General features: G+C 43.4%; 1 protein-coding gene across 4 annotated transcripts in view; it reads right to left on the reverse strand.

Annotated features, from left to right (window-relative positions):
* Positions 1-2,539: 2,539 nt before the first annotated feature.
* Positions 2,540-25,501, reverse strand: part of CELSR1 (cadherin EGF LAG seven-pass G-type receptor 1) — a 254,205-nt gene continuing 231,243 nt past the window's right edge. For 2 of the 4 annotated variants that reach the window (XM_053254723.1, XM_053254722.1), the window contains exons 27-35: positions 24,219-24,298; positions 22,699-22,825; positions 19,808-19,933; positions 16,107-16,243; positions 15,647-15,750; positions 13,921-14,088; positions 12,703-12,945; positions 10,539-10,803; positions 2,540-8,320 (exon numbers count right to left, since the gene is read on the reverse strand). In XM_053254723.1, the coding sequence (XP_053110698.1) occupies positions 8,296-8,320; positions 10,539-10,803; positions 12,703-12,945; positions 13,921-14,088; positions 15,647-15,750; positions 16,107-16,243; positions 19,808-19,933; positions 22,699-22,825; positions 24,219-24,298 (1,275 nt within the window). In that variant the 3' untranslated portion in view covers positions 2,540-8,295. The remainder of the gene's footprint in view (positions 8,321-10,538; positions 10,804-12,702; positions 12,946-13,920; positions 14,089-15,646; positions 15,751-16,106; positions 16,244-19,807; positions 19,934-22,698; positions 22,826-24,218; positions 24,299-25,501) is intronic. The other 2 variants (XM_053254725.1, XM_053254724.1) reach the window with 2 other exon arrangements.

The raw sequence follows: 25,501 nt of genomic DNA on the forward strand, positions 1-25,501 counted from the left end.
CTTCCTAACGCTGCAATCCTAAACATGGAATAAATAAATTCTGCAGAAATCAGTTTGACTTCCTTCAGTGGAAACAGGTTTAGGATAAGGATGTTAAACATGTTCTATGAAGTTACAGTGGCATAATTATTGATACCCGATTTTAAGCATTGAAATCCTTATGCAGGTTACCCTGGCTTCTTATCATAATGTAATTATTATTTGTTTGTTATTTATCTGTGTAAACCACCCTGAGCCATTTTTGGAAGGGTGGTATGGAAATTGAAATTTTAAAAAAATTATAATTATTATAATTAATTAATTAATTAATTAATTATTAGGCTCATTCTGTTGTTCCACTGTGTTTAACAATCAGTGGATTTACCCTTTAGATCATCATTATGGTAGCTTCTGTAGTAAAAGCAACTGACCAAAGGATGATGGTGTCCACTTTTAGAAGAGCCTTGACTATTTTTCACAGAGCAGCTGTGACACTCTTCGATTAGCTTAGCTCTTAAAAAATGGAGTTGGGAGTGGTAAAAAAAAGTTGATCACACTGTACATCTCTCTCTCTTCTGTTTGGATACAGGAGAAAGTTTTTACTTGAGCATGAGAAAATTAGTATTCATGATCTGGACAAAAGACTGTCTTATATATGCAGCCTTTTGAATTGACTCTTTGTCTGAAAACTGTGTCTTACGGGAGCTGGTGCCAACACCTAGATGACCTAGGCAATGTCTGGTGTATTCAAGATGATGTCTTCGGTCTCCCTTCCATTCCAAATTTTGGCTGGAGCTGCTCCTTTACTCGCATGCAATTGCATTTAGAATTCTACTCAAGAATCAGGGAATGTGATTATGGACAACCCTTTACACATGAGGGCACAATGGTTGTTAACACAAAACACTCTTAGGGAATTGAAGTGCTGGAAGGGGAGAGACTGTATGTAATATTTCCTACTGTCAATTATGATGGGCTCAAAGTATAATCTTTGGCTTTTAACCACACAGACTATGTTGATCAGAGATTAGAAGAGTGCACTGTGAAAAGCTCAGTGCTGCTGGAACAGATGGATTCTGAGTGTCTTCGGATGTGTTTGCAACCAGAAAGCTTTCACTGCAGGAGAAGACACAGAGAGCCAAGTGCCTGGCTGCTTAGCAACTCTTCGTTGGTTATTCAGAGACGCTGAAATCCACTCGGCCCAGAGGAGGAGGAGGATTTAAGCTGCGTACATATTAGCAGTAGTGGGGGTACACTTCTAAAAACATGGTTAAATAAAGTGTATGGAACTGAAACAAATAGTGGGGGGGAGTAAACATTCTGCCATCTTCACTTGAGTTTTCCTGATGTATTGATGCTCTATATAAATTGGGCTACAGATTCGTGTGTGAGTGAAAGAGAGAGAGACTAAAAAGCTGTTTTATTTTTATGATAAAGTTTTATTTTGAGAGAAAGAGAGAACGTGAGTGTGTGTGTGTTCTGGTCATTAGCTGACATACTCTGCAGTGCAATGCAGGTGGCTCTGAGCCATCCATGCTGCTGCACTCTCCTAAGCAGCCATTGACTTGAGGAAAGCACTACATACATTATTTCCAATGTAAGCAATAGGCCTGTGCAGATATGGATTTAAAATTTGGATTTTATCTGAAATTGTCCCAAATTGGTAAAACTCATTTTTTTTTCTTAAAAAAAAATCAGATTGGTAAAGTTGGAATTCTGAAATATCAAAATTTGATTTTGGGAATACTTTGGAAATAGCAAAATGGAATAGGATCTTCCCCATAGAGGTGAATGGGGAAATGGAGTGGGGGATAAATAACCCAAACTCATCAGTTGGTCCAAGAGACTTGAAACTTGCTGCACATGTGGTCAGGCCCTCTGTAGCAAATTTGAAGAGAATTGCTTAATCCTCTGGCTTATGTTGAATTTTTTTTGGGGGAAAGGCTAAAAATTGTGAGATCTGGCTTGTTTCAAGTCAGAACTTGACAAATTCTTTTGAAACGGAAGACCCTCCTTAGACCATCATTCCACCCCATGTGGAGGGGAAAGAACATTCCTTTGATTTCTCTTCCCCATTGCAAGAGCAGGCAGACCTTTTAAAAGGGATTAAAAGGACTTCACACCTTTTAATCCCTTAATGGCTAAAAGGGAAAGTGAGAAATTCTTTCTAACCACAAAAACTGAAACATTCAAGGTACTTCCCCTTTTACTGACTGTGTGCTTCTGCACTAACACTTAAAATTGCATTGAGTTTCCCTTTCAGAGAATAAGGATATAAATGCATAAAGGTAAAGTGTGCTGTGGAGTCGTTGTCTTTGGTAGAATACAGGAGGGATTTACCATTGCCTCCTCCCATGCAGTATGAGATGATGCCTTTCAGCATCCTTATATTGCTGCTGCCTGATATAGGTGTTTTGCACAGTCTGGGAAACATACCAGCAGGGATTCGAACCACCAACCTCTGGCTTGGTAGTCAAGTCATTTACCCGCTGTGCCATTAGGTGGCAGTTAATAATGGTCTTCCTGGTGTCCGCCTTTTATGGAAATGATTGACTGAAGCTTGTATACAAATTCAAAACCTTAATTTATTGTTGAGTTCTCCTCTCATCTGTGCTTCAATTCCAGTGTTCTGCACATTAATAAATATACATTTGTTTAAAAAACAAAACACCCTCCAGTGTCTAATCTGCCATAAACTGTAAAAAATAGCTTCTCATTTCTTCTGTGGTTAGCACAGCTGACACGCTGACTGCAGCAGTTCTGATTATAACAAAACAAAATATCTACCTACCTACATCTCATTGGGGCAAAATATACACACAGATGTGAAACAGCTGAAACATCATTTAGCACATACTCAAGTGTGATAGGCAGATACTTACACATTCAAAACTTTTTTTAAACATCAAAGTTTCACACAGCATGAAAGCAATATTTTTAAAGAGCCAAGCTCTTTCCCTCTCCTCTGAAAAGGCCTCTTGAGAACAGGGTTGATTAAAAACTGGTGGTTTTATTAAAATGAAGGAATTATATTATTTTAAAAATCGGTTCTATTGCCACCCTAAAAACAACCTGGTTTAAAATGACAGTGGAATGTAAAACTTAGAAGTCTGCATCCAACCAAATCCATAGTCCTCTATAGTAGTGGTCTTCTCTATTTTTCAAGTGGGGGCCACTTAGCAGGAAACTTTCAGTGTAAGAGCCATTTCCTTGGCACAGTGCTGCACGTTTCTCTGTGCCTTGGGAAGGGCTCTTTAAGAGAAATGTAGCCCATTCAAGCCCCAGTGTCATCTTGGAAGGCACCCATGGAGCCCTAAGAAGTATGGTTCTTCCCAGGGCTTTCCCTGTAGAGCTCTATGGAGAAAGAACTACACTTCCCAGAGTTCTGAGTGCACCTTCTAAGATAGTGCTGGGGCCTGAGAGATGATGCTCTGTTCCCCCTTAATAAAGCACCACCTGTACTGGGCAGGGTGGGAATGGTCACCTTTGCATGGTGCAGCAGCAGGGGGGCTTCAGCCACAGCTTCATCCAGGCCTAATAAACAAAGAGCCACATGTAGGGTCAATGGGCTTTGCCTCTGGTTGGGCCTTGCAATGAAGAACACTGTTCTATATCCCATACTGAGCATGATTCAACTAACATTAAGCACTTTTAAGTCCCAATGAGTTCTCGCTTAATTCTCCCACGGAAATCAATAGCACTTAAAACTTAGCTGGATCATGCCGCTTGAGTTAAGTGTGCTTGTCTATATTAAAGAATGAAGCAGAAGGGGAATGTGAGTTCTGAGGTCAAGCATATGGTACAACAGATCATGTATATATATAATATTGTTCAAGTTATCACTCTTTTAGACTGTCAGCATGACTTTCCTTGTCACAGAGAAGCAAAGCCCTTGTTTCTGGAAAGTTTTGGGCACTCAAGTTTTCAAGTTAATGAACTTGCTTAATGTCTCTATGTGTATAAAATAAGAAAGCCAAACAGAAATCCTTACTTTCACGGCATATTCCCTAAGCAAATATAAACTCTGTAGTGCAAAAGGCACTCTGTAGTGTTTTAACTGCAATAGCACCCAATTAGTATGAATGCTTGTCCAGCAATTATATTAAAGTAGAAAATTAATTTAAATCAGCAATATTTTCTGTCTACAGTTTCTCTTGCCGAGTTAAATCTTGAATTAAATGACTTTGATTTATATCTCTCCACTGTCTTTGAAAACTTTGAAAAACTTGTGCACTCAGATTTACTGTGGCTGACATCCTGACTAATGAAGCACCTGTACAAGGGGAGAAGCACTAGTGTAGCTTTGGTGCTCCTGGAGAGCTCCAGACTAATGCTACACCAGTGCTTGTGTGTGTATGTGAATTTCCATGATCTCCCCTTCCCCAGGAAGCCCTCTGTGTCACCCAAAAATATGTCCCTGAGGGCTGTGTGACCCTCGGGGACATATTCTCGGGCGGCACAGAGCAGTCGGGGCAGATCATGCAAATTTCCTCCCGCTGCTGAGCCAGAAGTGTAGCAGAGTTATTTGAATTTTTCAGGAGCACTGGTGCTTCATTCATTGGAATATCAGCCTGTGCATTTTATTTCACTAGTTGTGCTTACCAGAGAATTCCCAAATTTTATTTGGTCTGAATCTGCTTATTCTGTTACATACATTCACATAAAGGAAGAGCAGATATTTCTGGGACAGGAAGGATAACGTTATACCTACATACCTTGTAACTGACACTGGAGATAATTGATAGCAAATGCATTGTTTCCACAAGAGGAAATGTAATCCACTGGGAATTTCTCTTGCACATTGCCTCACCACAGGGGAATGAAATCAACAGGCTAATGCCGGCTGTCGTCATGTTGCAACTTTAAATGTCAGCATGTCAAGAGACCCAAAACTGTCCTTGTGCACTTACTTTGAGTCCTCTGCCTAGCCATGGCTGAAAACTCTCAAAGGGTCTCTAGAGTACGCCGGTCACCGCCCACTGAGGGATATTCCTCAGGATATAACTTGGAAGCTGCCATAGCCCTGAGTTTGCAGCAAGTCTTTAGGGATGCCACGGTTCCTGCCTGAAATGAGGTGGAGGCCATAAACCCTTCCTCCTCCCACCCACCTGATACCCTAAAGCCAATCACTGTCATGCTGTGCAGCCAAAGGTCTCTGCCCTGCTCTGCCTCAGGGCTGCTGTGCACTCGGAAGCGGCCCCAACATGGGTTCGGAATGAGTGGTTGTGCAAGAAGCGTGACTGCAGTTCTCACCACTGCGGTAAATGGGGGGAAGGGTGCTAGCACGGCTTGAGAAACTGCTCAAGGACAAGGTCAGGGCTGCTTCCAAGTCCACAGCAGCCCTGGGCAGAGCATTAAGGAGATGTTAGGCTGCGCATCATGTCAGCCACGGTTTTTCTGTCCTGAATAGTCAAACCACCTCTCTTATCGCTATTCCCCTGCTAACTGAGCAAAGAGGCACCTTTTAAAAGTGGTGGCTCTCTTTATTTAGCAGGAGGAGAGCAACTGGCCCTGTCCATCCCCAGTGGCTGGTGTCTCTCTTATGTTTCTTTTTTAGAGAGTGAGCCCTTTGTGGACAGGGAGCCATTTTATTTATTTGTATCTATTTAAACCGCTTTGGGAACTTTGGTTGAAAGCAGTATATAAATACGTGTTGTATTCAGTTGGGAGAAGAGGAAGCTTGTCAAACGTATATATTTAGCATTTATACAATGCCTTTGATGAGTATTCAAATCATTCACATTATCGCAGTAATCCTTACAACACTGGGGTGGGGAGGGGCGATTGACTTTTGTTATCATGAACAATTTGTCTTGCCTAAGACACTCCACAGTATGTTGATGGCTGAGGCAAAATTTGGACAAGAGACTTATTTGTTTACAACTCTCATTATGCCCTGGCACGACTTTGGTTAATTTCAATAGGCCCTGTATAAGTGAAATTTGCAATGGCTTGTGCCCAGACTCATTTTGAGGCATAGTCAAAACAAAAGGCATCCCACAGCAAAAGAATTCTCTTAAAGGTTTACATTGTCCAAGCGGCCTCTTTCAATGCCACAGAAAACACAGGTTAATAAGAATTTTGTTCACGCCTGCACTGTGCAGCGGTGGGGGCGGACCCTTTAAACGCCTACAAATATTTGCAAACCACTGAGAAATTAAACCGAATCATCTTAGACTGTTCCTGCTCTGCTTTGCCAAAACCAAAGCAAAAAGGTGGGAGGGGGAAGAAAGTAGTTCATAGAAAATTCAGGGTTTACAGGATTCTTGGGTTGGCAGGAAAACATTAAAACTGGCTGACGCCCAAAGCAATGACCCGATTCCAGAGGGATGTTGCGCTAGCACAAAATGGTTGCTCTAGCTAATTGCACGACCACAAATTTGCTTGTGTTTGTGCCACAGTTGCACAACTGTGGCATCGCTCATTTGTTTCAATGGGGACATTTGCATGAGAGTGCAATTCTGAAAATCTCCATTTTTCAGTGAAACAAAGCTAACTTCTTGTGTTAGTGCAAATTTGCTTGTGCGACCAGTGGGTCATTAATCTGTAAATCAACCAGGGAGGTTAAAGGGTGACCAGGATCCAAAGTTGCACAAATGTTAATATAAAAACTAGATGAGATTGTACATTTAAAAATATATACATGTTTGGCCAGTTTTAAAACCTAGGCTGGAGATGGGTATGAACTCTGTAGCAAGAAGAAAATATCTATACATAGATGAAGAGTAGGAAAAGAGCCAGTCTGCCTTAATCATAGATGTTTGTCGTCATTATTGGTTCCTTTGTGCCAAGGCTATAAAAGCACATGCTGGGCAGCAACCAGGCTAGGGATATGACGTTGAAACATTTTGACTTGAAATAGGCCATTTTGAGTATTTTGAGCTCAAAACAAAATGCCCTTTAAATAAACAGCCTGTTCCAAGTTTGGAACAAAACAACCCTGTTTCGTTTTGAAACATTTCAATGTTTTGATCGATTTTCTGGCACTGGCTTCCGATCCTAGGGGACTTTGGGGGAAAGGTTAAAAATTTGTTAAAAATCACCTGCTTGCCCATTTCTTTTATGGGTTGGTTGGTAGGTAGCATCCTGCATGCTCTACCACCCAACCCACTTTGGTGTCCCTAGAACCTACCCATGGGGAACAATGGGGTGTTTCAAGTTTCCCCATTGTTTCCTATGGCTGGAACACCCGAAACATTTCGAGTTTTGTTTCATTGAAACAATTGGGTTGACCACTTTTCAATGAGATGTTTCGGCCATCTGCATTTTGCTTCAAGCTTGAAACAAAATTCAGAATCTGTTTCATACATTTCCCTAATCCAGACTAGGTAGTAATGACTAAGCCCTATTGAAATCAATGAGACTGTGCCAAAATAGTCATGATTAACTTAGTCCAGATGCTGCCTACTCTGTCCTTATAGCTGAAACTATTCTGACAAACTCTGCTTATAAACATAGATGTTCAGAGTTATGACAGCCTTTTTTTAAAGTCACTATCGCAGATTAAGTTGGGCTTGATGCAGACATTAGTTATGGTTTTTTCCTCAGATGTCAAATTCAAGTACATTTGTGCAATTCTTTTTTAATATAAAAAAAATAACAAAGCTCTTTCACAATTGCTCTCTTGCTATCAAATTTAAGAAAATCAGTATATATATATGAAATGTACAAAAGAACTTCTCAAAGAATCACCATACAAAATATATAAAATTATCTACAGCTATATATATATATATATTTATATATTTATATCAAAATGTGATTTTAAGACAAAGTGTCCACCACAAGCTGGCATAGAAGCTGGTGAAGGAATTAAAAGGGCACTTGGTGTGATACATCTTTCTCCTGAGTTCCGCAGTCCCATGGGAACAGAACAAAACCCCAATGTATCTGAAGAGCAGGGGTTGTTGGGTTGATGGCATGTCTGTTATGTTATTGGCCAATTGTTCCTCAAGCTCAACTCATTAAGCAGTATGGACTGCCCACCCGACAGCCCTCGCAGCATTGCTATGGCTCTATCCACTTTTCCAAATAGGCGTTCTTCTCCAGTGGTGAGTTTCCACTATTTGTTCCACATGTTTTGGCACTGTGTTATGTAGTTAGGCAGGTACTTAGTGTACCCTGAGTAGCCTTAGTGAGCACCACAGGAAAGTTGGAGAAGTCACAAGCATGCCATTCTGTCAAGCTTGCCCAGATATGACCTCCTTGGCATCCTCATTACGCAGCAAGAGTATGCAGAATCAAAAGGTCCCGAGGAAGTGACATCACAATGGAGTAGTCCACAGGGGGCAACAGTCATCACAATTTCCTGATGATTCAAATTGAAGTTTCGTTACTGCCTCTGTTCATGAGAAGAAGTAACCATGCAACTTAGGGTTAAACAGAGACAGGCTGACAATTCCAAGTGAAAATTACCTACGTAGCTTGTTTTAGTACGTTATCATGCAGGGGAATGGCCATGCTTCAACATCCAAAGCTTTTTACAAAGAGGCTCATCTTTGATGTGCCACAAAAGAGAAAAAATGGCATTATACATGTGTAGCAAGAAGAAAATATCTATACGTAGATGAAGAGTGGGAAAAGAGGCAGTCTGCCTTAATCACAGATTTTGTTGTGACTGTTGGTTCCTTCATGCCAAGGCTATAAAAGCACATAATGAGCAGCACCCAGCTGAAGTCACTTGTGACTAAGTTCCAATTAAAGCAATTACTTGTTCCACTGGGGTCAACAGAGCTTGACTAACTTGGCTTTGGGACCATGTCTGTAAGCCAATTCATAGTGGCCGACATGCTGCGCAGTGCAACATGGATGGTTTTGTACCTCTGCGACACTGCAGACTTCTAAAAAATAAATAAAAATGCCAGCAGTTGCATGCAAGAGTGCAAATACTTAAACTTGCATGATTGCACTTCCACAACTCTACTTATATTGGAAATAAGGTAAGCAGTGTTGCGGAAGTGCGATTGTGCATGTTTATTTATGTACTCTTGCACAAGACTGCCCATGGTGATGGGCAGCAACACAGGTTATTCAGACCTGCCTGTGTTACATTGTGTAACATGTTGGCTACTGTATTTACAACAGGCAGCAACCAGGGACTTACATGAATAGAAATGTTCCATCCCCCTCCCCTCGTGCACGGGAGGGGGGGCGGGGACACACACTTTTTGCTGATCTTCCCCTTCTGCAACCCCTGGGATCCCTGAAAATGACTGACATAATATGCAACATTATGGAGCCATAATGCTTCACCCCGGAGTTGCTACAGACCCCTAAGCCAGCCCTGATACTATTAGGAACCAATGGCAGCACTGCCTTCATTTTCTACATGGTGGCGAATAGGGGAAACTGTTAAAATGCTGCTTCTGCTACCACCCTTTGTGAGTCTGCAGGAGCCCTAGGGCTCAGCATTACAGCTCCATAACGCAGAGCATCATGCCAGCCAATATGTTTCTGATGTCCCTTAACCCTCTGGGACCTGTTTTTTTTGCGAGTCCTGGGGACCACAGACTGAAGAATTGATTGACTGTCATCACTCTTCCTTCCCTTGCATGAGTGGAACATCTGTTTACACATGTCTTAGTCTGGATGCTCCCCCAAACAGTTTTAGCATTATTCTAAATGCGGGGTGGGGGTGGGGTGGGAATCCAACAATATATCTAAAGTTAAATTAAATTACTCTCTGGTTCCTTAGGCTTCGTAATTGTAGTCACTATTTTCTATGAGCAATGTTACCTGTAAGGTGGGATCAATGGGGAGATAATTAGGGCCAAATGTTATGGTACAGTGAATCTGGAATTGACAGCCTTGTTTTTACTCAGTAAATAGCACTATGGAAGGGCCCCAACCTAGACTGGGACTGCGGTCATGGAGTGGCTTTAAATCTTTGCCTTCATCACAGTATGGATCGAGTTCCCTATAGCATCTGTTTGCCCCCCAAAGAAAGCTTCTGTTGGCACTAACAGGAGATTTCCTCTTGTGACAAGTAGGCGTGTGGGGTTGATCTGGACTGGAAGCATGGTGGGGGCAAAAGGTTAGAGCACCCATACAATGGTACCAATCCAGTTCCACTCCCCCTAAAACGCCTGCCACTTAAATTGGCCCTAATATTAGGCTTGACATGATGTGTAGTTTGATCCTTAGCAATCACTATTTAACAATATTTGGGGCTACTTGACTCAACAAGATATACTTCCATAGACATTAAAAATGGATCCGGTGTGGAAGCCAAATTCATCTCCTCCTGCTGTTTCGCAACATGCTACCTTACATGTTTCACACCCTCTCATTAGAACTTTCCAGTATTGCTTCCAGTGGGCAGACCTGGAAAGCACAAAACGCCAATTCCAATAACGTGAAGACAGGACTGCAGGAGTTATTTGCCACCATGACATTTGGGCTGTGGGAAAGAGGAATGTGTTGCTCCATGACCTATTGGTTATCTGCTGAGAGAATGAAGGGTTAAATCTAGATCAACTAGGGAGAAACAAGCAACTATCAGAAACTGAAGAGGGGGAGCACAGTGAGCAGGGAAAGGCAGTTCACAAAGCAGCACTCACTCAGAATCGGAGGTCTCAGCAGTTACTGTTCCCACGTGGACATTCATGGCCAACCCATTCATTTGTTCTGGAAGCTGGTCTCTTCTTGGGTTTTTTATTGTTACCCCAGAGTCTGAAGTGGAGCGAACTCCATTGTTAATACCAATAGAAGTCGTTTTTGAGGAGATAGTGGTCTGATTATAATCTGACAGTTTTTCCCTTAGCCGATTCTTCATGTTCTTGTCCACTAATGGAGGAGGGTATGTGACCTTATTTTTCAGTATGCCTGCCATGGAAAGAAAAGTTAAGTCATGAGAACTTCTAAAAAAAAATTATGGCAGTTTATAATGGGGATGGAAACAAATTCAAAATCTGCATTTAGCGGCTGACATGCAGTGCAGCACCCCATGTGCGCTGCTTGCAAACACAGGGTTGTTCCTTGTCTCCCAAGGAGTGAGTCCTCACTGCTGCATCACTAGGAGAGATGCAGCTGCAAGGAAGCACTCTTTAGGGGGCGAGGAACAGCCCTGTGTTTGCAAGAAGCAAGCACAGGCTGTTCAGTGGCTTCGCAGTGTGTGTGCCCAGCTCTTGGGTCCACAGGGCACTGTGCTGAATGTCAGCCAGTAACTGACTTTTCTTTATGCATTCCTATTTTTAAATAACAAAAAAAGTTTATCCTGTAACGGCAGCCATATTGATACCCAACCCTGTTTTGCTACCAACCATTATGAAAGGCAACTAGGTTCAAGGCATGAAATGAACACATGGTAAGTCTGTTCCACATAAAGCCCTTTAGGCGGGATCTTGGAGGGCAATTTCACACATTCAGCAGAAGCAACCCTGAGCCAAACCACTGAGTTTTCACTCATCAGGGAGCTCTCTGCCAAGTGTGACATGTGCATTCTCAAACGCCAGTCTGTCACTTCTAAACTCTATATCGTTAGCCTTACAGCAAAATTGTCTTAGTTATGCACCTATAATGTGTGGTGTGGCCCTGATCTTCAGAAAGTTTTGTTTTTGAAGTACAGAATAAGGACAAACACAAACATTTAAAACACATTTTTCAGCAGGGGTCTTTTGGGGGGGCAGGGGTTGCAATAAAATATAATATTGTATTGAGGTTCATCAATGCAATATAAATTAAAATAAAAAAAGAATGTACAAGCAATAAATCAGTCACCCCGCCCTCCAAAAAAGAAAAGAAAAAGAGAAAAAAGGGTGGAAATGCTTGACTAACAACCAGAAGGTTGCTGATTCGAATCCCCACAGGTATGTTTCCCAGACTATGGGAAACACCTATACCGGGCAGCAGTGATATAGGAAAATGCTGAAAGGCATCATCTCATACTGCGCGGGAGGAGGCAATGGTAAAACCCTCCTGTATTCTACCAAAGAAAACCAGAGGGCTCTGTGGGCGCCAGGAGTCGAAATTGACTTGATGGCACACTTTACCTTTACCTGCTCTTACACTGAAAATAGGTTCAGAAACTCAGACCAGATCCTGTCATACTTAGAAAGACATATTCCTTTACGAAAAAGGGGGCGTTCATACACTGCTAGGGTGACTGAGATCCAATTTTCAGTATCTGGAAAGTGCATTTCCGATTTTGCAGAATAATACATTTAGCAGCAAGAAAGCCCTGGGGGTTATTCCATCTACATCAGGAGGTAAGCCCAGTAACATTGAAATAGGGTCAAGGGGAAACTTTCTTAAGGAAAATCTAAGTCAACATTGTCAACTATCTCTTTCCAAAACTGAAATATAACTTTACAATTGAGAAAAAAAATGTAAAAATCCTCCCCACATCTCCAGCAGTTAACAGATTCACTAATACCCAATTCCTGGAATCGACTGGGGCCAGTATTCACTCTAAGGTGCTCACACACACAAAAGGTTTTGGATGTCCACTCAGTTCATTTTAGATCCTGCTCAGTTGAATCAGGATGGCCCCACTCTGAATGCACATGGGCGCACACACTGCCTTGCTAGTGCAACCCAGAACAAAACTCATCCCGCACAAAATTAGAGGGAACATTGCTAGGGTCCAGTAAGAATGAAAAACTCCTTTTTGTTGAACAGACTTGAGCCTCAGATAGTAGGACTCCTTAGCAGTTTCACAAAGAATCATATCTCAGAGACTTTAACATTGTCCCCATATTTTTTGCTTGAGCACAACTTCCTCACCTTTCCTCTGTTCGGGCTGCTGGTTGTTCTGCTGGGCCAGTGGCTTGTTCTCCTTCTGCTGCCCTTCGCTCTCTTTGTCTTGGGGGATTTCGCTAGTGTGGTTCCCTTGATTTTCCTGGTGAAGTTCCACATTCACTTTAGTCTCCACCTTCAGCTTCTGCGTTGCACCTGGCTCCTCGCCATCACTTGCCGTTATGCCCTCAGGAGGCCAGCAGGGTTTCACGTGGTTGGGGACTGAATCAGCTGCAGGGCACAACAAACAAAATCAAAGAAAGGAAGAGCACATACGTACTGAAACTGCAGTTTAGACAAGCCTCTCTCCACCTTATGTTAGTCTCACAAGCACCTTCTTGCATCTTCAAAAGAGAGAAAAAGCAGTGTATCTTAGATCTTTCTTTCCCCACAGCAAGTGCCAGATACAAATAAATCCTACATCAGCCTGTATAAAGCAAATTATTAATACTCCCATAGGAAGCTGCTTTATACCAAGTCAGACCATTGCTCCTAGCTCCATATTGTCTACACTGACTGGAACATGGGAAGCTGCCATATACAGAGTCAGACCATTGGTCTATCTAGCTCAGTATTGTGAACACAGACTGGCAGCGGCTTCTCCAAGGTTGCAGGTAGGAATCTCTCTCAGCCCTATCTTGGAGAAGCCAGGGAGAGAACTTGGAACCTTCTGCTCTTCCCAGAGTGGCTCCATCCCCTGAGGGGAATATCTTACAGTGCTCACACTTCTAGTCTCCCATTCATATGCAACCAGGGCAGATCCTGCTTAGCTAAGGGGACAAGTCATGCTGGCTACCACAAGACCAGCTCTCCTCCGTATGGCAGTAGCTCTCTGAGGTTCCAGGCAGGAGGCTTTCTCCGCTCTATCTGGAGATGCCAAGGAGTGAACCTGCTTCTGCATGCAAGCAGATGCTGCACACTGGGATACCTTACAGCAGACAGTACTGATATCTAAATGCAAACCAGGACAGATCGAGCTTAGCAAATTCATGCTTGCTACTGGAAGACCAGCTCTCCTCTTCTTCTCTATTCAGGGGATGGGGAACCTGAAGCAAAAGGATAGTACCCAAGGCCAACCGCTGACCAAGGATCCAAACCGACATCTTCCAAAAGGAAAAGGCCATGACAGAAGCACTCCAGCCCCCTCAAGGGTTTTGGAGACCAGGCACACAGCAGGAGCCGAGGCTCTGCGTGTCATGCCTTTACCTTTGGGGGTGCTGTGGAGCGGGCCCCGCTCCTTGTTTTTCAACGTGGCTGCGTGCCACTTCTTTTCTGCTTCTAACACATCTTCTTCGCTATCCGAAGAGTGGGAAGAGGCATATGAGCTGCTGTGTTCATCCAGGGACAACTCGCTGTCGGAATCCGAATCGTGCTCTGCAGAAGCAAATCAGCAGAAGAAGTATTATAATCATAACGGCAAGGCATCGCTACCTCTCCAAATACTACATTTCCAAATTCTGCATTTTAAAAGTGTCTGGATTTTGTGTGTCTGAAAGAAACATTCAGCAACAGAGGCACCAGAGAACACTGTGGGGAAGTCACAAGATCGCCACTCTGGCCCACCCGTTGCCCTGCATGAGGAGGGCGGAGCTGCTGCCGGCTCGCAGCAAAGCCAGCAATTCTGGATATTTGTGCAGGAGTGCAAATATTTCAAAGAGCCCACCCACACTCTGGAAGCACGAGCTAGATGGTGCTGTTTGCGATCTAACTGGCACTTCTGGAGTGCAGAGAGGCTATTCATAGTCTTGGCACTCTTATGCAACTACCCCAAACCACTGGGCCTTTCCGGCAAGCCTGCAGCAGTGTCGGCAGATCGGCTCTGCCTTCCTAATGCTGCACAGCATGTGGGCTGCTGGCCCTTAATATCTCTCATACATTATAACTGCCATTTGTTCAGAAGAGCTGGCTCCTATGCCCAGCCAGTCAATCTCTTTTGCAATGCATGGTGGCAGAGTGGGGATTCTTCCTCTGCAAAAAAGAGACAGGGGAGGCAGAAAAACATGTGCATCAAACCATACACATACAGCAGGACACACAAAGTCCTGGGATATGTTACATTATGTGCATGGTGGAAGACCCTCTCCCCTCCTTATTTTGCTGCTCTCTTACATGTGCTCCCCTTGAAGCACGATAGTAGACTGACAACTCCCTTATTTTAATGGCCTCCATCCTTGCTGTCACATTCAAAATGAACCAGATGCAAAATGGATCCCAGCTGACTTAGATTTCGACCTCTCCAATCAATGGTAAAGTAAAGTGTGCTGTCAAGTTGATTTCGACTCCTGGTGCCCACAGAGCCCTGTGGTTTTCTTTGGTAGAATACAAGAGGGGTTTACCATTGCCTCCTCCCACGCAGTATGAGATGATGCCTTTCAGCACCTTCCTATATTGCTGCTGCCCAATATAGGTGTTCCCCATAGTCTGGGAAACATACCAGCGGGTATTCGAACCGCCAGCTTTCTGCTTGTTAGTCAAGCATTTCCCCGCTGTGCCACTTAAGGTGGTACCAGTCAATAGTATGTTATAATTATTCAAACATATGCCTTTTTATGTATGCAGAAAGCTGCCACTGATGATTGACATCCAGGCTTATGTTGTATGTGCCAAAAACATTTCAAAGAGGAGGGGCAATTTTCAGCAATCTCTCTCCAGCCCACCCTGAAAATATGTCTCTGAAGGTTGCAAGACACTCAGGGACATATTTTCTGAGAGGCACAGTGGACTGCAGAAGAAAGGGGAGACTGCCAAAAGGGAGTCTACCTTGTTATGCACATGAAGTTTCTTTGGTGCATTCAAGTGTTAATCTGGATATCAGACACTGAACTGAACAACTAAAGAACCATTTATATATACAAAAAGGTGATGGCCAGAGGGGAGCAATAGAGGAAATGCTTGATTTTCTTATCTAATACCTTAAACAAATCCCTCTTACCATTGGACTTTGAAGGCTTCCTGTGGAAGATGGAGGAATCGCCTTCTGTATGACCAGCCCTTGCTTGGCTTGATGACACACTGAGCTTCTGGGCAGCTTCATCTCTAGAAGCAAGAGCTTTCCTAGTCAGTACATGCATATCATTCTAAGCAGCACCAGGGGCACACCTAAATTTCTGGGATGCCCTGCCAAAGGCAGTGTTTTGCCCGGTGGACTGTGTGATATCAGTAAAGCGGTTGCCATAAACATTTGTCTACATTTTCTTTAAATGCTTCAATTAAATTGCACAAAAGCTACAAGTATACAAAGAAGATGCAAAAGATATTCCTGCATAGAATCTGCAGAGTCATGAGGCAGGGACAATCAATGCAAAAGCGACACTGCAATGTTTGGTTTGTTTGCAAAAGGAACACGAAGAGAAAAGGAAAGGCCTGAAAGCCATGCGCTGCCACCAGATTACCTGAGAAGATAAGCAAGGTAGCTATTGTGACTCTTGGCTGACCTGACGGTGCTTTCGAGAGAGACCGTGGATTCCCCAATAGTGGTACGATACATATTTGGTTCTTCGATATAGGTGTCATTACAGTTCAAAGATCGCTGAGAAGGAAAAAGAAAATCGTGAGAAATGTTAAGCAGTAAAGGAACCATCAGCAGACTGTCTAAAAGCAGGGTCTTCCCGGAGCTGAACTACACAGAACCATGAGGTGAGGCTCTTGCTGGGCAGCTCAATTTCTGACTGCAAGCCAAGGGCTGTATTTTTGACTGTCTCCATATAAAAAGCCACTGAACTCAGAAAAATGGTATGTTGGGAAGAATGCTTATTGCCACTGCTTCCCTTGACATGCTAAGTTTTCTGTGCTCAGGGAGTTTTTTTTTTAATATGGCAGAGTACTCAAAGACATGATTCCCAAGAGCCACACCATGTGATCCTCTTGGTCATGTGCCTTGACACACCAAACTGTACATTCTGAGGAACTTTTCCGGCATTCATCCAAAGAGGTATTAGCCTTGCTAATCCTTTGCTTGAGCTATTCAAATAGTTGAACTTTCAAAGAGCAGCCAGTTTCTAGAAGTAAAGAGTTGGTAACAGTTAAAAAAGAACTCTCTGTTTCTGAAAGTCAAAGTTTGTGTGGCCTAAGGAAAGATTAGAGCTAACCCTCACTTGATTCTTCTTTCAAACAATCGCAGATAAAATAATTGAATCCCAGTATTTTCCACACCTGTAAGTGTAACAAAATCTTATGGCTACTACACAGATTACATTTAAGTATGCACTAAGATGCATCAGTGTATGCATAACATTGAGAAGTGTGTTATAAACATATGCTTTCATCTACATTCATCAAGAAGCCATGATTGGCTGCAGCTCCCTGTTGAGTGCCCTCCTTGTGGCAAACCTGGGTTTGCCTTTGCAGAATATGTGGCCTGGCCCATAGAGGGAGGTTATCAATATTATGGCAACTCGTAATATAGCAGCTTTGAATATCGGCAGTGTTCATTATTTTATCTGCCTAGAGCCACTGGTTCATGGCATTAGGCAGAATTCAAATATATTGAGGCTCTCTGTCACAGAGCCGGTAGGGGTTGCAGGGATCGGGGGCCGCTTGGCCTCTGGAGGTCCCAGGATGCCCCGTGAGAGTGCGCGAGGCATCCTGGGGAGACCCCCGAGAGAGGGAGGCTTGTTTCAGACTCCCAGAGGGGGTCTCCTCATGAGTTGCCGCGCCATGGCAACTCACGCTCGCCAAAATGGGGTTAGCGGAATGTTCACTCCGCTAACCTTATTTAAGGGGAGGGCTACTTTGGCAGGCTGCCCACCAGAGAATCATATATACAACAAACAATAGAATCTACATGAACAATAGAGTCCACGGACTGTATATCAAAACAGAGCAATAGAATCTATGATGAAATTGATGGTACGGTGAGCCCCGTTTCGAAATGGCTCTTTATCAAGTGCTGCTGGACATGGATCTTGTGAGTTGACATAAATCAGTATACTCAACATATATACTTGTTGTATATATCATTATTCTATTTACACTGAATATACTTTCCAATATAGTAAATTTCCATCAGATTATGGTTACATTTTTTCCTTTCTATTGGCTAGTTTCATGGGGATCTTTTTGGTACTTATTGTAGTATATAGATCTCAGTACGCTATATTTTTTGCTTGATCTGATCCAGACACTATGTGCACTATGTGGTATGTGCCATACCAAGGGTTACGATCATCTTTTATTTTTTAAAAAACTACTCAGACTGATAACATTCTGGATCTGGATCATTGGATCCATGGATGAATGAAGATAACTGAAGATCAATGGAAATATGTTTTAAGAACAAAGCACCATAGACCGCAGACTCCACTTAATACAGAACAAGATCTTCCTAAGGAGTCACTGGCTGTTCCCAGCGTTCTTTGATTTAGGTACTTCACACACTTAAGGGACTGGATAGGTAGAACTGCTCTGACGGCAAAACATATTCTGTTTCACTGCAAAACAAGATTCGGAACTCATATGGATTCATCTGCAGAGGATATGTTGAGCCTACCTAACAATGAAAATATTTGGGGCCTCTGGGCCCAAAGGCAGGGTGGAAGTGTTGTTTTTAAACAAATAATAAATATATTCAATCAACACTTAAACATGGGAGAAGTTTCAAGTTATATAGTCTTGTTTATTGCAGCCTTTGAAATGTAACCTGAAGCTCACTGAAATGCTGGAGAAAAGAAAAGGCATGTTTAATTGACTTTAGAACAACTGAGCTTTTTCTGTATGACATTTACTTTTTTCTTTTCCTTCCCCGCTCCCTCTCTTTTCTCCCTATGCTTGCTTGCTTACTCACTCCCTCTCTCTTTCTCTCTCGTATGGTTGGGTTGATGGGTGGGAGTACAAGTTATACACTGTTACCATTTAGACAATAATATTACAACCAAAATGTAATAAAACCTAATGAGAAAAATAAGCAAGTTCTAGGATAAGCCTTTTAGGATGATCTGTGCAGAAATCAATTCAGGATCCAAATACAACACAAAGAGGATTATAGAACTATAAATGTTTCCATTGCAACAAGTGGGTTTCTACACTTTTTTAATGCTACCAGCAACAACCAGCTATGTTGTTTCTTAACTTGTGGAGAAACAAGGAAATTAATAGTGGCTGACATACTGCACAACAGTGAGCTGGGTCTCACGATCAGTGAGACCCGGTTTTTGTTAGTGCGCAGGGAGAGAGCCCTGGGCGGCCGGATCAGCCGCCCACACAATTGCCGGCTCTGTGATGGAGCCGGCGGAGGCTGGGGGGAGCGGGGGTGCACGGGCCCAGGAGCTCCAGTATGCCCTGTGCGAGCGCGCAGGGCATACTGAGGAGACTCCCGGAGCGGGGAGACAGCTTTGCACCTCCCCTCCGGGGGTCTACTCGTGAGTAGCCATGTTGCGGCTATTCACGATCAAGCAGCCCGGGTTTGCAGAGCGCTCGCTCCGCAAACCTGGGCTAAGGGCAGGGGTAGTTTAGAGGGTTACCCGCTCTAGAACCACCGGGCTTGCAGCCGAGCCCTGTGGTTCTCATGATTAGCAAAAATCGGGCTAGGCTCTCCTAGCCCAATTTTTGCTAATCATGAGAATAGCCCCAGTATGTCAGCCTCGTAACACTGAGTTTGTGCAGTGTGTGTTAATCAGTGGACTTACTCTTGTGTGACACAAATACATTGTTACTAGGTTGATACACTATTGTGCAGTATGTCAGCCCTTGTTAAATATGACAAGGAAACTATTGAGATACAGATTATCATTAACTCTGCAACTAAATTTGGGGATAAGGCCATAGCTCAGTGATAGAGTACTTAGCATGCAAATGGTCCAAGATTCCGTCCCTGACATCTCCAGGTAGGGCTAAGAAAAATCCCTGCCTGAAGCTTTGTAGAGCTGCTGTCAGTCAGATTACAGAATACTGAGCTACATGGACCAATCGTCTCAGTAGGCCTCTGTGCCCAAAGGCTAAATGGCTATCAACACATAAACGTCCTACGTTTTAATGTGAGAGAGTGTATATTTTTCAAAATGCAGAATTCTGAGCCAATTGCTGAAAATCATCATTAGAGAGAGCTATTATGTGCGCACGCACAAGGAAATGCTTTTGCAGAATGTTTGCTCCTTACAGTTAATAGTGTTGCTCTTGTCGCTGTGGAGTCATCTGGAAGGGGCTTCTTTCCAGTGAAAGTATTTTTCAAATGTTTCCTGACTTCCTTGTTGAATATACAGTGGAAGAAAAAGATGAACAACCCCTAGATTTTTTGAAAGGGACAGAGAGGAAGGAAAAAGAACAGAATATGCATTAACATTTTATTCTCACCTAATCTCAGACATACAATCTGAAGTTTCCTAAAACAGTCTTTGTGATTATCTCACAAGATAGATTGTGGCATATGTTAAAACTAACTTGGATGTAACTTCCCCCCTGTGGCTGCACCTCTAGCACCAAGTCCTCCATTTCCCCACCCACTGTAGAGACTGCATGAGCATGGGCAGCGCATGGGTGCACTCAATGGCTTACATGATGTGCAGCGTGACGGCTCCATAACACTCTGCCCCAGGGCTGTGGCAGACTCCTAAGAAGCTCCGATGCTGCTCTGAATGCACTACCAAGTTTTCCGCCTAGTGGTGAATGGGGAGAACTTGTAGGGGGAGAATGGCAATTCAGTCCCCAAATACCAAAGCCAAGCCAGTTTGGTGAGAAAGCAGCAAGCAAGAGGTCTTGAGACAGTTCTTTAGTATTGAAGAACTACAAGGATTAATTTTTTTAAAAGATTACCAACAAACATGAAAAAGCCTGCAGCTTAATTTCAGCTGTAGCTCATGGATGAAGATTGAGATCAAAACAAACAGCCATCTCTGGAGAGACAAAATGGAGACTAACACTGGAAGAACAAAGAGGGGAGGAGTCCAGCACTTTTATTCATGACCCTAACCCCACCCCGCAGTGGTCACTATGAGATATTGCAGCTGAGAGCTGATGCTGCCAGGGTTCTAGCTCCAACAGAACTGCGTTAGTGCTGCTTATGCAACCACTCATTCAGAGCAACGTTGGGGCTGCTTAGGGGTCTGCAGTAGCCCCATGGCTGAGTTATATGGAGCCATAATGATGCACATTATGTAAGCCACTGGGTTGATCAGGGCTGCCACACCCCCTAATGGGACATGTCATCAGAGAGTGTATATCTGCTGCTCTGATAGGAAAGGACAACATATATCTGACATAGTGGAGGTAACTGTGGAGTAGGGGAAGATATTCTTTGCTGAGGCTATTCTGACAATCACCAGAAAGTGGGCTAAGGAAGCCTAGCTCTCTTTCTGGTGCTCATCGGAACTACCGGGCTTGCAGGCGAGCATGGTGGTTCCAAGATGGCTAGACCGCCTAAATCCTTCCCTTAAACGAGGTTAACATTGCGAGTGCTCCATTAACCTCATTTATTTACTCGTGTGCCACCACGGTGCATGGCAACACATGAGTAGACCTCTGGCCAGGAGGCTACAAACAGCCTCCTGGTTCCGGTGTCCCCCCAGAATGCCCCGCGCACTTGCGCAGGCTTCCTGGGACTTCCGGGGGTCCAATCCCTGCAGCCCCCACTGGCTCCGTGATGGAACTGGTAGTCGCATGGGTGGCCGATCCAGCCTCCAAGGGCTACATGTTTGATTGTCTGCGGGGAGAGAGGGCTAAGCCCACTCTCTCCGGAAACCATTGTGAGGCGCTTCACACCACTCGTGTGAAGCACCTCACTAACCTTTTGATGACCAGGAAATGGCATTATACATCACGCATGGGAATAATCTGCAGATGGAATGCCACTGGAGCCTTGTGAAGCAATTGTTAGTCTGGTTTTTTGGTTTTAATTTAGAAGATGCAACATAAAGGTCCTGAACAAAAACCAAGCATCATGGATGATCTACCCTAAAGAAAGGTTGCGGACTAGTAAAACTGATATGTTTTATTGTGTTTATGCTGTTTGATCTATCTGTAGGCCTATCAGCCCCGATTCAAAATATTAGCCTTTCTACAAGGAATATCTGTTGAGGGAGCTCCTCTTGCTAGAGGGTAGTATGCATGATACATGCAAATTTAAAATGAGCAAACAAGCTCAAGTCTTACAGTTTATTATTATAGGTTTCCAGTGTGACCTCTGATGCTGAACAAGTTGCCAACTGTTTTGTTAATTGATCCTCATAAGGTTTAAAGCTTAAGGCACGAGTTAAAAACCACAATTAAAAACAAACAAACATTAATGGGTAGAAATACAAGGAAAACATTAACTGGGATTTGGATGAAAAGGTAGCTCAAGGAATATGCCACAGATCCTCCTTTTATTGTTCAGCAACTGTTCAAATGAGTCTTAATAGCTATACAGTTAGGAGAAGATCCATTTACTGGAGACTGTCACAAGATTTCCCAAAACCCTTCAGTGAGTAAAGGAGGATGAAAGCCACTTTTTAAACCATTTTTAGCTATGTCCCATTTGAGCTGTGAGTCCTTCCCATTAATAAGGGGGAAATCATGACCAGAGGCAGCCTGTGAGGGTGGCGCTGGGGAGGGGGAAGCAAAAGGTACCTCTAAAAGACATGACTGTCGATACAGGCGGCACTTGGAAGCTGACGGGAGCAGAGGTGCCCTGCCTGGCATCCCATGTGGCGGCTGCTCCTACTGCACTCATCTGGCCTCTGCGTTTGCGCAGCAGTCATTTGCGTAGTCAGCATAGTGCTGATGATCACACCAATGACTGCCTCACGTGCGCAGAGGCCAGATGAGTGCAGTCGGTGGGGCAGCTGCCATGCATACTGCAGAGTGGGGTGTCGGTGCTCCCGGCAGCTTCCAGGTGTCGCTGATATTGACGGAAATGTCTTTTGGAGGTACCTTTTGCTGACCCCTCCCCAGCGCTGCCCTCCTAGGCCGCCTCTGGTCTTGACTCAGTATTGCACTGGCAGAGAAATGATACATCAGCACAGAGCATGAAATGGATCCAAAGACATGCCATTCAGAAACTCTTTTACAACTTACCTGTAAGCAGCTAAAGATGGCAAACAGGTAGTGAAATGTCATGACATCGCTGTTCACTGCCATCAGGCCCAGTAACCAGGTAACACTGATCAGTAGTAGTAGGACGAAAGCAGTCCGCAGTACAGAGCTAAATGAAAGCCATAATATCATTTCTAACAGGACCGCATTCACTCCCATTCCCAAACCCATCCCAGGAAAGAATGAATTATGGGATGTGGCTGGTTGAAATGCAGATTTACAGTACAACACACAAACAACACTAAATCATTTGTTTTGTGACCTTGTTAAGAAATACTTTATATTTCTGAGCCTCAATGATTGCCTCAATGATTATAAGCAGATATTTCAATTATGGATTTGTGTCTTGCCAACTGACTGTGTTCCAAGTATCCACTCCATACATGGAGCAGTAGCCACTGGCAAGGCAGGTTATAAGTGTTTTCATCACACATTAACTACTGTGTTATATATTGCACATATCAGCACTGTCTTCCTCACTAGTTAATTCAGGGAGCCATAGTCATCTCAAGGTACGATACAATACTTTATCTTTCATATTTTACTCCGCTGCCTCTTCTATAGGGATTTTTGATCTCGTTATATTTCCTCATTACTGGCTGACTTCCCAGGACATAGAGATGTATTCTATGTCAACAATCTGCTCTCAGATCAGAAGGAGGAAGTAACAATTAAAGTTGCTAAGTTTTGTGAGGCAGCTAAGAATGCTAGACAACAGATGGTAAACCAGATTATGTAAACTGGAAACTGCTAATTAGGATGAGATAATATTGGATCTCTGTATATATTACTATTATATCATATGTGTATTATTATGTATGCTTTAAATTTTGGTCTATGACCGTAAATAAACATGATGATGATGAAGATGACAATACAATACTTTTTCTTTCTTCATCTGTTCCCCTTCCTACATCCCCAGATATCACCAGCCTGTTTTGATCCATCATGAATGGGTGGGAGAATCAGTTGTACAATATCACTTAAATGTTTCTCCACCAATTAGAATGTATGTGAAGACGAGCTGTTAATTGCTCCCAAGATAACAGGCAAAACTTCTGGACTGCATAAAGAAACAGGCTCACTGGTGCAATTTCAGCTGCCAGGGGTTGGAGGGTCTACAGGTTCCTTGGGCTGTAGTCAGCCCCAACTCTATCTGCAGATACTTCTGCCCCATCCCCGAGGGAAGAGTATGCAACTTGAACTATGTAGCCAAAAGTTAGGGGCCAAAACAGACTGTCGTACACATAGTCACATTGCACACAACCAGATAAAGTGCATCCAAGAAAAACTTTGCAAGTCCTGCTATAATCTATCTTAACAGCTGCATCTGAAGTGATGGTAGGGCAAAATAGTTTAAGAAATGGAAAAAGAAATGATGACAAAGGCTTGACTTCACTTTTCAAACTAATATTTGACTCATCTTGAGTTTTGAAAAGTCACAATGTCCCATATTATCACTGCTCAGGAATGTTTTCTTTTGGCCATTTCAACAGACTTACATGACTCCAGTTTTCTCCAGTGAACGCTGTCTTCGTTTGCATGATGCTTTCACTGCTAGTATGAAGATTACGAAGTTGGTCTTGAGGGAAAAGCGGATCAGTGTAGAAGTTTAGATTTGTTTTCTTGCATAAGTTCACCAAAACCTGTAAAACTGTCCTAAGTCCTACAAGGTTCAAAAGATCCTCTCTTCACATTACACTTTACTTTCCTAATTCAAGGAGCTTTGGCTCAATGACCGCTGTAAATTGAGATTCAACTCTTTTATGTCTGCTCTAAAACAAACTTCCAAACGAAGTCCTAAGACCAATCACTGAAATAGCGGATGGATGAAGAACAAACTTTGTTCCATGCAACAGGTATTTATGCCAGTCAGTTATAACTGTGAATAAACAAGTGCCACCATCATAGACGAAACTACTTAAACATTTTGGAGAATTGTGTGCTGAATAATGCCTAGCCTTTATTTAAGTATGGGACAGCTCGGGGGCCTGTGAGAAATTGAGGAGGGGATAAAAAACAGTTGAGAAATTGTTCTGCAGTAGCATAAGACTGCTGAGCTCCAGGATATTTCTTACACGCCTACTAGGAATGTGCACAGACTGTCTGACTGATGGTTTGGTGAGGGTTACCTTTAAGGGACCAGGAGGGTGCTCTTACCTACCTGCTACCGCATTTTCCCTGCCAGCATAGTGCCCAAAACCACTGGCGTAGGGCAGCAGATGGTTGCAGCCGAACCATCTGAACCGGTGGACCTTTGAGCTGGTTTGGTGGTCTGGAAAAGGACCGCTGAACCAATTCAGGCACATCCTTAATGCCTACATAGGAACATAGGAAGCTGCCTTCTACTAAGTCAGACCATTGGTCTATCTTGCTCAGGATTGTCTTCACAAACTGGCAGTGGCTTCTCCAAGCTTGCAGGCAGGAGTCTCTCTCAGCCTTATCTTGGAGATGCCAGGGAGGGAACTTGGAACCTTCTGCATCCAAGCCTGCAGGTGCTCTTCCCAGAGTGGTCCCATCCCCTGAGGGGAATATCTTATAGTGCTCATATGTAGTCTCTCATTCAAATGCAACTAGGACAGACCCTGCTTAGCAAAGGGGACAATTCATGCTTGATGCCACAAGGCCAGCTCTCCTCTCCTAGCGCTGAACCTCATCAGTCCAGCACAACAGCGCAACTGATGGGGAGTTTTGATTGCTGAAGTCAGCTCATCTAGCCTGAGCCTGACCAGTGCAGTGCAAGGAGGAGATATTTTTATCTTACCCCCTGCCACTCCATATGCTT

Source organism: Hemicordylus capensis, chromosome 5 (genome assembly GCF_027244095.1).
Source record: "Hemicordylus capensis ecotype Gifberg chromosome 5, rHemCap1.1.pri, whole genome shotgun sequence".
NCBI lineage: Eukaryota > Metazoa > Chordata > Lepidosauria > Squamata > Cordylidae > Hemicordylus > Hemicordylus capensis.